General features: G+C 38.5%; 1 protein-coding gene across 2 annotated transcripts; it reads right to left on the bottom strand.

Annotated features, from left to right (window-relative positions):
• Positions 1 to 251: 251 nt before the first annotated feature.
• Positions 252 to 10,406, bottom strand: agtrap (angiotensin II receptor-associated protein). 2 transcript variants are annotated; one of them, XM_080890443.1, is made up of 5 exons: positions 10,226 to 10,399; positions 9,305 to 9,339; positions 9,005 to 9,113; positions 6,887 to 7,082; positions 252 to 2,034 (listed from the first exon to the last, which is right to left on the bottom strand). In XM_080890443.1, the coding sequence occupies exons 1-5, from the start codon at positions 10,250 to 10,252 to the stop codon at positions 1,910 to 1,912; spliced, it is 492 nt and encodes a 163-aa protein (XP_080746569.1). In that variant the 5' UTR covers positions 10,253 to 10,399; the 3' UTR covers positions 252 to 1,909. The 2 variants fall into 2 exon arrangements, with proteins under 2 accessions (XP_080746569.1, XP_080746570.1); XM_080890444.1 differs by lacking the exon at positions 252 to 2,034 and adding an exon at positions 2,075 to 3,442 and having other exon boundaries at positions 10,226 to 10,406.
• Between the last annotated feature and the right edge of the window lie 4,454 nt (positions 10,407 to 14,860).

The following is a 14,860-nucleotide window of genomic DNA, read 5'->3' as shown; positions in this document are numbered from 1 at the left end:
TGGTGCAGGACAATGACTCATATGGCAAACGTGCATAGGCAGCTCCCTGAATGATGAAGGCACTGATGATATTGACTGGCCCTCATGTTCCACAGGCCTGAATCCAGACTTTATGAACTGTGATGCTGAACCTGGACTACAGTCTGTCCAGAAGCTCACTGATGCTTTGATCCAAGTCTGCAAGGAAAGCCCAAGGACACGATCCAGATGTTGCCAGGGCTGAATACAGGTACGTGGGGGCCATGCTATAGTGAAAGTAGCCTCAGCCTGTGATATGTGAGTTAAGTGTTAGTTTAATTTTTTATCTTAACTATAGAAATTCTTAGTAGCAACAGCAGTAATGTCTGTTTAAACCTAACGTAAAGGCTTGATAAATAACATAAATAGGCTATTAGATTAAACATTTGGCTTAATTAAATTATTCTTGTTAATTTATGGTAACCTGCATTTCTTGTGGTGCAAAAACAGTTTCTCAAAATACAACTTAAACTTTAGAAGTTATAACTTTACATAAGCAATACAGCAAACTGCAACTCTGCATTATTTAGTATGCTTCTTACAGGCTCTTTAGTAACTGCAAGTAAGGTGTGTCTTGTGATCTATATGTCACGCTACTATGGCATGCATAATTTCACATCTCTATACTGTGACCAGTATAGTTACCACATCTCCATTTAGTCACACAGTTTATCAGGATTTCAAAAAAACCACAAAACTCCAATCTTGTAACACTTTCAAAAGTGAACCGAGTCCAAATTGTCCAAATGATGCAATCCCTGTAGCCGCTTTTCTTTACACTCATATCACTACCATAGTCGGACAATCTGCCAACAAAAACTGAGAGTACACACTTCTTGAAAAGCTCAGTGAACGACTTGTTGCACATTTTCAGTAACCACAGTGCTGATGTGAACATTTCAAGCTTTGAACACTTTTACTGTAATAATACTTTCTCATATCTCTTGTGCCTACACAGCAGACATATTGTAACATATCAGTATGGTGTGGTCTGTAATTTACGCTAAACACTGTAAACAGGTTTTGCATACTTAAGCAATTTACTTGCAACTATTAGAATAACAAAGAAAACAATCGTTTACTTTTTTTTAATAATCATTAACTGACGATTATGTGATGCTACAAAATCAGCAGTCTCTATATTTTACATTTTGGTAGATTGGCAGCTTGATATGAAAAAAGTCTTAGTATGAAGAAACTAAATATCAGCATAAATGAATAGGGCCCATCTGCTTTGCAGTGAGTGTATTTTCATGCCAAGTTAGGAGATGAAACATTAACTACAGTTCTTGCTATGCGTTCAGTTTGGTTGAAGCAGTTCAAATTTCACATTGCTTTTGTATTTTTTTCACCCAAAGTTTAACTTCCAAGGCACAGTAATGCACATTAATTTCATTTCTCGTTAGTCAAAAACCTCCATTCTAGTCAGCAGAACTGTAATATTTAAAATAAAAAGATCAATTGAAAAATATTAATCTACTGCTTACAAAATGAGAAACGGACTCTTTGCATCCGAAAGTACCACATTTGTGGGAAATAAAAAAGGTAACAGAAAACAAAACCGCTGTAGACACAGCAGTTCGATTCAACACCTGTCTACTAAAAATAGAAGGTGAAAAGTACGGCATCACAGCATGGGAATGGGAGAACAGTTTTTCCTCTGCGTGCGTTCAGCAGGTATGTGCCAAAGTTTGAAATGAAAATGGGTGTAATTATGCCACATTTCACTCTGAAGCTCAAACTGATGACTACTTAGCATAATAAAACTTTCAGAGTTACACGCCAACTGTACAAAACAGGGACGACACAGAATCGATTATAATACTTGTCCCAAAGTGCTGGGCAGGTGTTGCTGAAAGGAAAACACTGCATTGCTCAACGGCTGCTTGGTTCAGTAAGCGCGAACTCCTGGTTTGCTGTCCGGCGTCTGGTTGAAGGGATTTCCTGAGGTAGAGGAGCCATCCTGCTGGTCAATGGACTGATAGGCATCTCGGTTTCGTGATACAGAAGGGAAACCTGCAGAGACAAGCCACAAGTCTTCAACATCAGATTTTAACCACATCTAATCATGGACCTTGGAGACTGGACTGTTGTTGATATACATATTTAAAGTACTGGCACCCAGAAAGCTCAAATATTTTTCTTTATTGTTTTCCCTTTCTCCTTACACACAGATTCATGAAACGGTTATGCAGATTTGCTATCTTGAGTCAAGTGCCCAGCCATGTCTGTAGAAATATAAATGACAGTGCTTGAATCTGTTATTACCAGCATACATTAAAAATACACACTCCCTCTGATGAATGGTAGACTGAGAAAACAGCCACTTTTATTCAAAATCCTTCTTTGATGGAAGAAGAAATTCCTCCCATTTCCCCACTACTGTTTGATTAGTCATTTTGAGAAGAGTTTGGGCACGGGAACTTCACTGATGTGAGACTGAACATGAAAAATCTCTTGTCCTTCTGTCAGCAGTCAAATAATCAAGATTATTTGAAAAAAATAAATAAATAAATTTACCAGAGGATATAGCTTCCTTGCTGTATTATAGGTGGGAACGTTTATGAAAGATTTTTATAAAGGGACTTCACATGAAGCATCTACAACAAACAGTCCTGACTCTGACATGGCCAGAATATCAACTATCCCCTTTGGCGTTTCAAAGACAGCACCTCTGCACAGTCCAGAGTCCAACTGCGGTGACAAACATGCACCTTTAACGCCAGTAAAACAAGAAATCTGGTTTCACTGCAGCTGTGTGGGAATATTGGCAATAGCCCAAAGATTGACCAAAGGATGGCATCACATAAAGCTCAACAAAGCGTGTGCATAAAACCAGGCCATACTCACTGTCTAGTATCACATCACATCATGTTGATTTTAATTAGGCTCATTTTAGAATGTGCAGCATCATGCAGCTCTGCTTTAAATACATGCAAATACAATGCAAGAGCACAAATGAGGCATCTGGGGACTAAAAACCTGAATAAACCATATAGCTGATGCAAACTTTCAGATACATATAAACTCCTAAAATACAATAAATAGTGTTTGCATAAGAGCAATCTCTACAAACAAACATAGCAATGCAGGCAGGTATGGGCTTACTGAAGGTGGGAACAGTCAAATTAAAAGACAGATTTAAAAAAAACAAAAAAAAACACACAAAGAGATGGACAGCAGAACACTGACAAGATGATTGTTTAGAAATAAATACAAAAGGGGAAAAAAAATAAATCTATTTCTCTTTATCATCCTGCAGCCTGATATGGAATCTTACTTCCTGCATAGAAGGAGTTGGAAGAGGATGATTGGAGGAGAGAAACTGTAAAAAGGGAAGAGGCCAGGAATCAATAGCGGCGCCCAATAAAGGCACTGTCAGCACTGTCCGTAGTGCATCGACTGTCCACAGAGGTCTCAAAGTCTGAGAGGTCAAAAGGTTGAAGAGAAGAGAAGAGAAGAAGAAATGATCAAATTCCAACTACAACAACAAAAATCAGCCTTTACAAAAAATAAATACTAAGGTGTGACAGTAAGGTATGCCAAAGAGCAAAGGATGACATGCAAGAAAAATAATGACATTTTAAGTTGGGAACAAATATTTAAGGAGTGCACATTAATTTAATTTAGGAGCACATTAATTTAAGGGTAATGCATGGCAGGCAGTCTGCTAAGCTGCAATTTACTTAGTTATTGCTAGCAAGGCTGTTGCACTTTACATCACGGCACAGTTCTGGTACAGTTCACACATAATGGCAGCAGACTCATTGCTCAAAATTAATGATAAGTGTTTAAAAGATGAGTCTGTCATTTCAGACGTGCTATGTTTATCTAGCAACCAACCGTCAATTTTCCAGTCGTTTGTTGTATTTAGTTTCCCTGGCTGCAGAGTTTTTACTAACTTTTCAATGTCTTGAGGTGCACTGTATGAAAATGAGACTCCTAAAAACAGTCTTAAATATGCATTTGTTGGCTAAAGCTTAAAGGTCCCTGGTAGGCGTTAGGCCTAGTATTTACTGTATGATGTGGAAACTGTTCAGACTGCTATTTGGTCTGTCTACAATAGTCTTTGCATGCACACGATTAAAAATCAAACTACACAAACGCAGAGATAAAAATTAATCTTATCTGTGTGTGTGTTTTTAAGCACTTGCTAAGTCTCTTTAGCAAATACGACCCTGGATAACACTGGCACAGTTTGAGATATGAAGTTATTCAAACCATTAATAAATGGCTTTTTCTAATGCCAATTTAAAACCTCAAAATGATTGCAGTTAGCCGTAAACATAAATAGGATACCAAACTCAAAGATGGAGCCTTTTCACTCTAAAAAAAATTGTCCACATTTTTTTTGTAGCTTGTTGAGGCCAGAGGTCAGAAGTGAATGGCCAGAGTGCTTCAAGCTGATAGGAAGGCAAAAGCAACTCATTACAACCAAGGTGTGCAGAACAAAAACAACAACAATCTTTCTATAATTTAAAATCTTTATAATCTTTATAACCTCTTTCTGCTATTTGCACATTTTTTACTGTAAATTTCTAAGTTAATTTGTAAATTTTTGTAGTAACCTGTAAATTGTAAATACTGTAAAACTTTTTTCTGTCATTTAATAGTCGGGCATTGCACAGCTACAAACATTTCACCCCATGTCATACTTTGTATGGTTGTGTGTGTGTGACAAATAAAATTTGAATTTGAATTTGAAACCCTTCAAACTTGTAACATGGGCTACAGTAGCAGCAGGCACCACTCCCCTCAGCTAAGAACAGTAAAATGAGGCTACAATTTTAAACTGGACTACAGAAGACTGTAAAAAAAAAAAAAGGGTGCCCTGTCTAATAAGCCTCAATTCCTACTGCACGAGAGCTGCCAAGTTACCCAGCAGGATAAGTTGGAATCTCACAAACCTCAAATCATCACAAAATAGTTTCTTGAAGATTACAATGATCTCACTGTAATGCCACGAGATCTGAATCTAAGAATGAACCTTTGGGATGTGATGGAAAAGGAAATTCAGCTGACAAATCTGCAACATAGTGTGATGCAGTCGTGTCAATATGGATCAATATCTTTGAAAAATGTTTCCAGAACCGTGTTGAATCTATGCCATGAAGAATTAAGGCAGGTCTGAAGACAAAATAGGGCCAAACCCATTAAAAACAAGATGTACATAAAAAAAATGCTACCATCTATGGCTCACAAATGAGAAGGCACCTTTTCCTTTCAATTTTGCTTATGGCTTTTAATTACCTGCCAATCATTCACAGTGTAAACAAAATCACAGCTTATTACTTGCTGTTCTTTTTCAATGCTTTCATCTACCCATGTAAAGTACGTGCCTCACCTCTATGTGCTTTGACAGTCTGGATTTGCCTGTTTATAGGTGCTAAGCACTGGTTGGTTTAATGACCACAGTCACTTTGACTGACTGCAAAAGTGTGACGGCTCAAATGTGCAGTTTTTGCTTCATTGGATGTAAAACTTAAGTCTAATACACAAACTCAGAGTAATTCAACCACCATAAGAGGTCCATCAATCAAAATTCTGGGAGCCCCAAATACCTGAATCAACAGTTCACTCATACACACTTGATTGTCTGGTTCCCAGAGTGCTCAGTGCAGCGGGGAACCATATAGATGCCAACAACGCAATCAGGCAGCAATTAAAACTCACATAATCTGAAACTGACATTAGCCGCTTTCATCAGTCATTACACACTCTAATGGATGTACCTGCTGTGTGAATGTGGCGGTAAAGTAAAACCACAGAGAGAGCACATTCATCAATATTCAATTATCTGCCAAGCATGCAGGAAATATATTTTGTCAACTGCAGTTTTGGGTCGCAATGCAAGAGAAATTTCATTACTTTACCCAGCGTGACATGAAATAACATAGTATTTTGGCCTATAATACTAATATTAATAGTAATAAAATTGCGTTACACCAACAATATGTGGTTTTATTTTTCCCATTTGTGTTGTTGTTGCTCTTATTATGGATCAATCGCTAATGAATGAGTAACATTTTCCGGGATTTAAGAGTCCAGCGGACGTCACAGCTCAGTGGGATTTCTAATGGAAAAGCTCTCAGCAGAGAGAGATAAAGTCTGCAAATCAATGACCACACACACTTGATCAAACATCCCTTCACTTGTTAGCGTGCTTATTAGATGTTTGCCTGCAAACAGAACGCTATACACCCAAAAGTCAGTGCCAACACAAAGAGTCTCTTTCTGTGTTCATCAGATTTGAGTCCATCTGTGTTTCTTTCCACATCACTCCTGTGCTATTTCTGTCCATGTGCTATCATGGCAGATCATACACTCGTAGGCCTGCATGGGCTTAATGTGTTTCTCCATGCAGTATAAACTGGTTGCCAGGATGACACACAAATGTAATAAACATTTCATTGAGAAAGGGTTTCTTTGACTGGCCGAGCTGCAGCTCAAATATTTCTCTGCATTTTAAGTCTTGTGACTGTAACTAATCAGTTTGACGGTGGAATCATCTGCCAGCGCTTTCGCTCAGCGTCCTGCCAGGTTGCTGCTCTCGGCAGGCTTTTCATGGCAAACGGCATAAAACAACACAAGGAAGACATCAAAGTGCCCTTGGACACATGCATTACTCCATACCTTAGAGCTTTGGTCATAAAGTGGTGGGTAGGCTCAGGTATTTTAGATACTTTCTCACTAGTTCTGAAATTATACTGGGAGATGTACCCTCTGTGTTGTGTATGTATTTCTGCTTTCATTACCTTTTCACAGCTTTCATGACAACAAAATGAAAAACTGAGGAACCTGAGCCAAAATCTTTTTAAATCTCGAAATGTTTTATGCTACTGTACGTGACCCATCTAGTCGTACTTACCAAAGTTGATGTTGTAATCTCCTCCTCGCTCGCGGTACATTTGGTAGACAAAGAAGCAGGAAATGGGTTTGAGCAGCAGGTTGAGGATGGTCATCCCTGCGCCGAAGCGAAACAAGTCGGTCGAGGCACCGAGAGGGTAGAATATTCCGAGATGGACGATGTCGGTCAATATTGTCAAAATCATCCCTATCAGAAACTACAGGGAGCACACAAAAGAGACATGTAAAGCGACATAATTGTAACATGGAAAATGAAGTCATTTGGTTGGTGGGTGTGATATAAAAAAAAAAAACTAAAGTATAGCATACATGTTCTGGAAAAAGATTTTTGAGGCAAGCCATTACAAAAAGAGTAAAACAAAACAAGATCTTGTCTTATAATTTGGGACAGTCAATGTCCATATTGTTAAATGAGAAATAACTTTCCAATAAAAAAAGAATTAAATATGAGTTAAACATGCTATTAGTTAAACACTTGAAAATAAGTGAATTCACTTAAGGCACCTGAGAAAAATGCTGCCAGGACTTAACCATACTGGAAAAGATATACAGTGGGCTATATTACCTGCAGCTGATTGGGCGGGTGATTGATCCAATTTAAAATACCACTCAGTGCTAAGAAATCCTGCTTATCCATTAGTTGTGCACCAGTGTTTTTTCTTGATAGATCTTGGACATGAGTGAATATGACATTGGACTTTAATGTACACAAGGTAAAAGGCTCCCCTGTGGTTACATCCCAGCGTCTATAAGTCTAAATTAAGTTCAGTACAGTGACAGAGTCCAGTACTGTCAAACTCTCGTTTTGGTTACTGTCAAAGAATAACACAGTAGACAGCTATTTTGTTCAAGATTCATCCCTTCATTTCAAACACTCAAAGCCTGGACAAAGGTGGACTTTAAGTATAGTTTTGTTAAATCCATCAGTTAAAGTTAGTCATAGTGGGTTAGAGTCATCCACAAAGCTACATAGCCCCCTGAGATTAATATAATTTCCCATCAATTGCAGTAAAGAGTTTGTTTTAGTTAAATAAAATAAGTAACCACATCATTCAAACAGAAACTGAAAGAATCCGTCCATTACAAGGACATGAAGATTTAGAGTGTAACAAATATTTTGCATCAGCATAAAACTATTTATGCAGTGAACACACAACTAAAATGCAGCAACCTCTGGGGCTGAAAAATGAAATAAGAGCTGAAGCTGAAGCACCAAAAGCTGCAGCCCCTGAGGTTGGCTTCACGGGCCAATCAGGTCCCATGCTAAAATGTCCAACGTTACAGCAGAAATGCATAAAGCATTTTGACATCTGGTGTTGTTTAGTGTTCAATCATACAAAAACACACTTGAGTAATTTTAAGCCTGTTTTGATGCAAGTCAGAATAAGCATCCCATTTAATATTACAACACTTTATGAAGGTACCCTGCTAACCAAACTAGCTAGCAATAGATGGCAACTCCTCCTCACTGCCTGCTCATGTTAATATGGTCAGATTTGACTTGGAAAAAAAAATGAACACAGCCAAAGCCAGAATGTGAAACTCGATCCAAAACTAAAGCCATGAAAAACCACATACCATTGTGGCCATCTTCTATATACAGTCTATGAGAAGGGCTCAGTACTTTGTTGACCCACAGTCAGGATGAGGCACTTAATAGTTTCCTCTGACAGACAGAAGAGCCAACTGCACAAGTTTTCCTTCTATCTGATAACGGCTCTCATTAAAAGCTATTCTTGCTTCAGAACACAATCAAAAAACAATTCTGAAGTCACACTTTTGTTTAGTTTTTTTTCCCCTTAGTCAGCTGATGTCACTAATGTACAATGGAAACACCAGTCACGGGTTCAGAGTTACGGTATGATATGGGTTGACAATTCTGAAACTTCAAACATTTAAATTACATTTGCTTAAGGAGCCATTTTAAACTGTCTGAGGGCCTCAGCTACTGTACTGTGGTAAATTAAGGGCTCTTTTTCAAAGGGATGCTCACAGAATGCCCTAGATTCCACAGACAAATAGGTTAGCACAGATATGCAGCACTGCACCTAAAGTTGGACTACTTTATGTGTCACATGATGCTATAAGAGCGTATGAAGAAATGAAGGCAGAGACTCACCATGATCACTGCATCTATTGAGTCCCTCTGTGCAATCGCCCACACTCCAACTGCTAAAACGCTAAAGTTCGCCCATGTGAAGGCCACCGACAGCCACACCATACTCCCCCTGAAGGAAACACACAATTCATACGAGACAGATTCTTACACACCCCAGGAGAGTTACGTGCGATTTCACAGAGGATGAGACATGTAGGTGAAGGAGTTGACCTGAATCAGGAGTATAAGCATGTGTCTGTGTGCCAAAAGAGGAGAGAAATTCCTCAGGTTTGTGGAAAAAAAGCCTGTGCTCATACTCACCACACTGTAAGCAGCCAGTGCACCAGTACGATGGCCTGGAATAGAGAAGGACAAAAATGTGTTTACACTGAACTGAGACCCAGAACAACCAGTGTATAGCTAAGAATGATGAAACTCTATCACTCAAACACAAGTTAAAAACTTCAAATAATAACTGCGTGCAGCTAATCTGCAGCAATGATTTATCTTTTTATTTAGGTCTCTAAGAGGACCGAAGACATCTTTTTTAACCTCGCCAAATTGCATTTTTTATACATATGATTTCCTTCAATTCTGTGAAACAAAGTAAAATTAACTCATTTCAAAAAACTTTAAGAGATAAATGAACGAATGACTGAACACACTAAATGAATATAAAAATGCACCATCGTGCAGAAACTGTTAGTGTCCTCCAAGCTTACTTTTAACATCACAGGTTTTATAATCCTTGAAAGAGCTGTCCAAAATTACATTTGACCCATTTTATTCTTTGGACAGAGCACAAGGACACTTTTGTCCCTGTTCAGTTTCACGGTTAATCAAAGGCATCAGTTCATCAGTTAATGTTCATCACAGAATATAGTTTGTCTCTACTATTTTTTGATACCTTAGTTCCCCCCCAAATTCACTGCATATGAGTGTTTAAAGTGTTTGTGAAAATAAATATGTTTATATGTTTAAATAATGACCTCTGTCAAAGGACCTGCTGCCACTCAAAATTGTCCTTCAGGGACCGTATCCCCTGAACATTACCTTAAACACTTCTTACTTAATAGCAAAAAGTAGAGCAGCAGTTTGCTGTGATCTGAGTCACAAGCAGAGGAAGGTCGTTGCCACACAGAGGAATTACCACTGAGGAACAGAGCTGACATTTCATTGAAAACCAGCTTTTGTTTGAGCGTACAAGCCGAGGCAATCAGAAACGCAGAAAGTAAACCTCACCTTTAGATTTATGGCAGGGATTTCCATAATTGTCTGTTTGGACAAAGCAGCTCCTCCTTGATCCGATTCGGCGTTTCAACTTGTTAAAGAGCTACATGAAAAAGTACCGCAGTTTCTCTTCTTACACAAACTTCTGTCCAAACCCCTCCTCCCGTCGGCTCAGCCTTGCAAACACAAGCCATGTGACAGCAACCTGACTCGTTCCCATGTGACTCCTGCCCCTCTCACCCCTCACCCCCTCACCCCTTCCCCCAACCCCTGGGGTGCGGTTCAATTGGCAAATTTGCTTAGGAAGGTTACTAACTAACTGAAGAGACCCGGAAATATGTGTGCGGCAGTCAGCCGCTTCCGTGCTTCTTGTATTACTTCCTTAAGCAGAACTTTAATTTAATGATTTAATAATAACTGGACGCAAGGAATTATATATATATATATATATATATATATATATATATATATAATTGAAATGATATTTCACTCTTGTTTTTAGTTTATATTCCCCGCATGGTAAATTAAATTAATATTATTGAACTTTTCTTTGCCACACAAACACATGAGATTTCAATTAAAGGTCCAGAATGTATTTAGTACATCTTAGTAGAGTAGCTCAAATAAGTCAAAAGATATCAACCAAAAACTATTCTATTACACATTCTCAGGAGGATATAACTGTACCCGGATTCTCAGCACAGCCCGGTTCAATTTTCCTAAGTGGCCTTTCTAAAAGTATATTAACATAAAAAAATTCTGTGAAGTTTTCAGTGCTGACAGAAAAAAAATACAAGATTAATATAAAAAAATATTATATTATATAAAAAATAGTAACATTTTATTTAAGAGTTATTATTATTCTGTCAACTAAATATAAAGTGTGGTGATGGAGGTTGACTACCCAAGCACCCTGGGCTCCAAAAACTAGTGAAGCTCTCTGATGCCTCTTTCATCCCTTACAAATGAGGCAAAGTGGCTTAGTCCACCCACTCTTGCAGATGCATTCACAGCACAGCTAATTTATTGTATTTTAGTAACCGCTAATCCACATCCCGAATCATGTCTCTACCCAAGTAAGGATAGAAAAAGGAAAAATATTAAAGAAATGCTTGGAGAACAAAGGTCAATGGAGGACAGCTAACAAGTTAAAATGGTTTAGCTATCAGTGGTTGCTAAAGACAGAGAGCCATTGTCAGATGTGACACACTATTAAGTTTACTCAGCACGACTAAACAGCATGAAATTTCAGAAACAGCCAGAGAGAGTGAACCAGCAGCCTCTCCAAAGAGGAACTCAGTAAGTTTATTTCAGTCACTTGTATTTAAAGCAGTTTCAACAGAACATCAACAATGCCAACGTCAAGCAGCATTAAGCTTTATTGTAGGTTGGACCAGCTGTGTCGTAATCAATGCACATTTTGAGGAAGCCTGTGTGTTTACAGCTCATGAACTAGAATACCACAATGACACTGCTTATTAAAAAAATGAGTTTGGTAGTCACGTATATGTTGATAGATGTTTATTATTGTTTGCTACTTCTAATGAGACACTGTCAGGCAGCACACCAACATATCAGCATACACTCTTGCAAACCTTGTCATGCATTATTTAATCATCCTGTATCCACAAGACCATTAGACTGTCATAGATGTTTTGTGTTTGATAACATCAACGGAGCACTAACAGACAGTAGTGTGAAAATGACTTTAAAAGGAAGTTGGGACTGAAGGAGTACTTTGAGCATTTGAACCACTTGCAGCAGATGATGTCTGTTGTTTAAATAGATACTGGTGCAATACATGCCCCCCCCCCCCCCCCCCCAAAAAAAAACCCAACAACAACAAAAAACAAAAAAACAACAACAACAACCTATAGCCACCTTCACTGAGTTCTCAGTAAACATTTTCCTGATGATGATTGAGTCTTAATGAAAACAACATGTGGACTCAATTCACAAGCATTTTCTTATTGCTAATTCAGATTTCAAAGTAGGCTATAACTTTATTTAGTTCAGACATTTAGTGAAGTCCAATTAAGTCACAGTCTGGTCAAAAGATCTTGCAGGTGCATTCCTGTAAACCTTACACAGCTGGTGTGGAAAAATCTTTTCTTGTCTTTCAGTCCATAAGTATAGTTTTTAACAAAAACATATGCAATAGCCATAATCATATATCACCACAGAAACACTTACTGCATATAAAATATATGTAAGCAGTCTCGTCTGTCATCACACAGCTCAAGTGGATGAAAGCCAGGAGGTGCAGATGCTGTGACAGGCTGGCAACCTGGATTTACCCTGCCTCTTGGCCTCTGCCAGCTGTGATAGGCTCCACCCACCATGACGGAAGAGAATGAGTGGAGGGAGGTGCAGCTGAAAGCTGTAGAAATCATTCAAAACTGTGCTTGTCTGATTATTATATTATTTCAAAGGGTGAGCGCTGCTTGCCCTTTGGTTCTTAATATTCTAAATGACCAGAATCATGAAGTATGTATCACTCGTTCCTTATGTGACTGCCATTTGCCTTCCTCACCGATGCCTGTGTGACATTATGTCCCTGGACTTTAGCACATTTAACCTTTAGCTCGCTGTAAGTCACTGTGGATGAGAGCAGCTGCCGAACTTTTAAAATGTTAATATGAGATTCACTCTCTGTGATTTCTGTTCTGCAGTCTGACTCAGTCTTTGGCACTTCTGTGCCCTTTTCACTGAAGACAGATTCACAGCCCAGTGTTGGCATATGGCCTCTGCACTATCCAGCATTAACCCTGACCCCACATGTGACCTCTGACCCCACACGTGACCTCTGACCCCAGTGGCAGCACACAAATTAATTTTTCTCTTTGACTGAAAGATAAATTTTTTAAAATCCACCATAATTAAATTTAGCAGCCTTGCTGTCCTGAATGTGCTCGTGTATACATGTGTGTGAAAATGAGACTGCAGTGGGACAAACACACGAATGTTACATTTTGTAGTGTAACGTCACAACTTTATCCAGCACAGATAAAGCACTCATACAAAAAACTAATATTTGAACTGAGCACATATAATTTCTTTGATGTTTTGACACGTGGTGGCAGATTTCGGACTAGCTCCCATGTGACGTCTTTTCATTTCTTGCTCATCTATGTGCTTTAAGAAGTAACCTGATTTTGAAAAGTTCCCTTGAAATAGACACCATGGGGGTTAATTAATTCAAGAAAGGTAAACATGCATTTGTTGTAGCTGCAGCTCTACAGGGATGTGGCTGTGTGTAATCTATCTTTTCTCTGGCTGTTGGCCAGGTTTCAACAGGGCACTCTACCAGAGCACTCTGACATAGGTAAATATAAAGAATACATGACTGTTGCTTTTATTTTGTGTCTGTAAATCAGGATAGCACAATCGCAGTTCAACTGAGATGGTGCTTAGGAAAGAAAAATCTGTGTTACTTTCTTCATCTAATGAAATATTGATGTGGCTAGATTTGCAGAGGCTTTGTGTGATCTGAACTACGCTGAATGTAATTTCTTGCACTTGCTCTAATGTAAGCTTTGTGTTAAAGCATTCTGAGACTTAAGTGTAGATGGCAGATTATCTTATTACATGAAGATAGACGGTGCTTCTTTGGTGCCTCAAAAATCTCCATATTAAGGAAAATGCTCTCTTTGAAACAGGCTTACATTACAAAGTGTATCGAGCAAAGTGAGCCATTTAGGCTTCATCTTCATAAAGATTTTATCTTTTTTCCTTAAAACTGTGATATAAAATAATGAAAGAAAGGGACTAGCTAACTACCTTCTGGCCCAGTGGTGGAAGGGGATTAATTACATATTCTGTGCAACCCTGTTTCCAAGAAAGTTTAAAATATAAATAGAAGAAGGGGGGATTTAAAAAACAAAAAACAAACAAAACCAGAGCCAAACATATGCTTAATTTGACTTTGATGCCAGAAACACTTAAGCGTGATTCCTACTGCGCGTTGCATCACCTCTCCATTTAACAGCACGCTCTAAGTGTTTCAGAACTGTGGGCATTACTTGCTGTGGTTTCTAAAGCTTTCTGGATACTGGATTTCAGCTGCTTCAGGGCAAAACTCAACATCACAGCCATTGGTTTTCAGCCTTGTCCCTTGCATGCAAAGATTTATCCCAGTTTAATGATACTGAGCACTGAAGATGATGAAGATTTCACATTCTTTTTGTGTTTCTACACTGAGAAATGTTATCCTTAAACTATTAAATGACTTGCCTCTTCCACAGAATGATGAACCACTCTCCAGTACTCCCCACCATCCTTTGTTCCAAAAGCCTATTTATAATAGAATATAAGGACACATTGTTTCAGTTTCTAAATTCAAAACTGACTCGAATTATTATTTCATGGTTGGTACAGTGTTTGGCTTATTCCTCTTGAAACTGCAGCGTCGCAGCCTCATGTGGCTCTTTTACCCATTTCCAGTGATTCCCTGTGACCCTGAGCCAAAAACAAACAACCCAACCAACTTTGAATATTTGCATCACAGCCTGTGTGTGTTACGTTGACCATTATCGTGTTAATTTTGCATACATGCAAAGATAACAATGGCTCGTGCTATTCCCCCTACCTATGGATTTCACATCCAAAAGAAATCTTTAGAAAAAACACAGAATTTAACAATGCAAG

This window comes from Rhamphochromis sp. 'chilingali' (genome assembly GCF_963969265.1).
Source record: "Rhamphochromis sp. 'chilingali' genome assembly, chromosome: 9".
Lineage (NCBI taxonomy): Eukaryota > Metazoa > Chordata > Actinopteri > Cichliformes > Cichlidae > Rhamphochromis > Rhamphochromis sp. 'chilingali'.
Note: the sequence above shows the minus strand (reverse complement) of the source record. Positions and strands in the feature narration are given on the sequence as shown.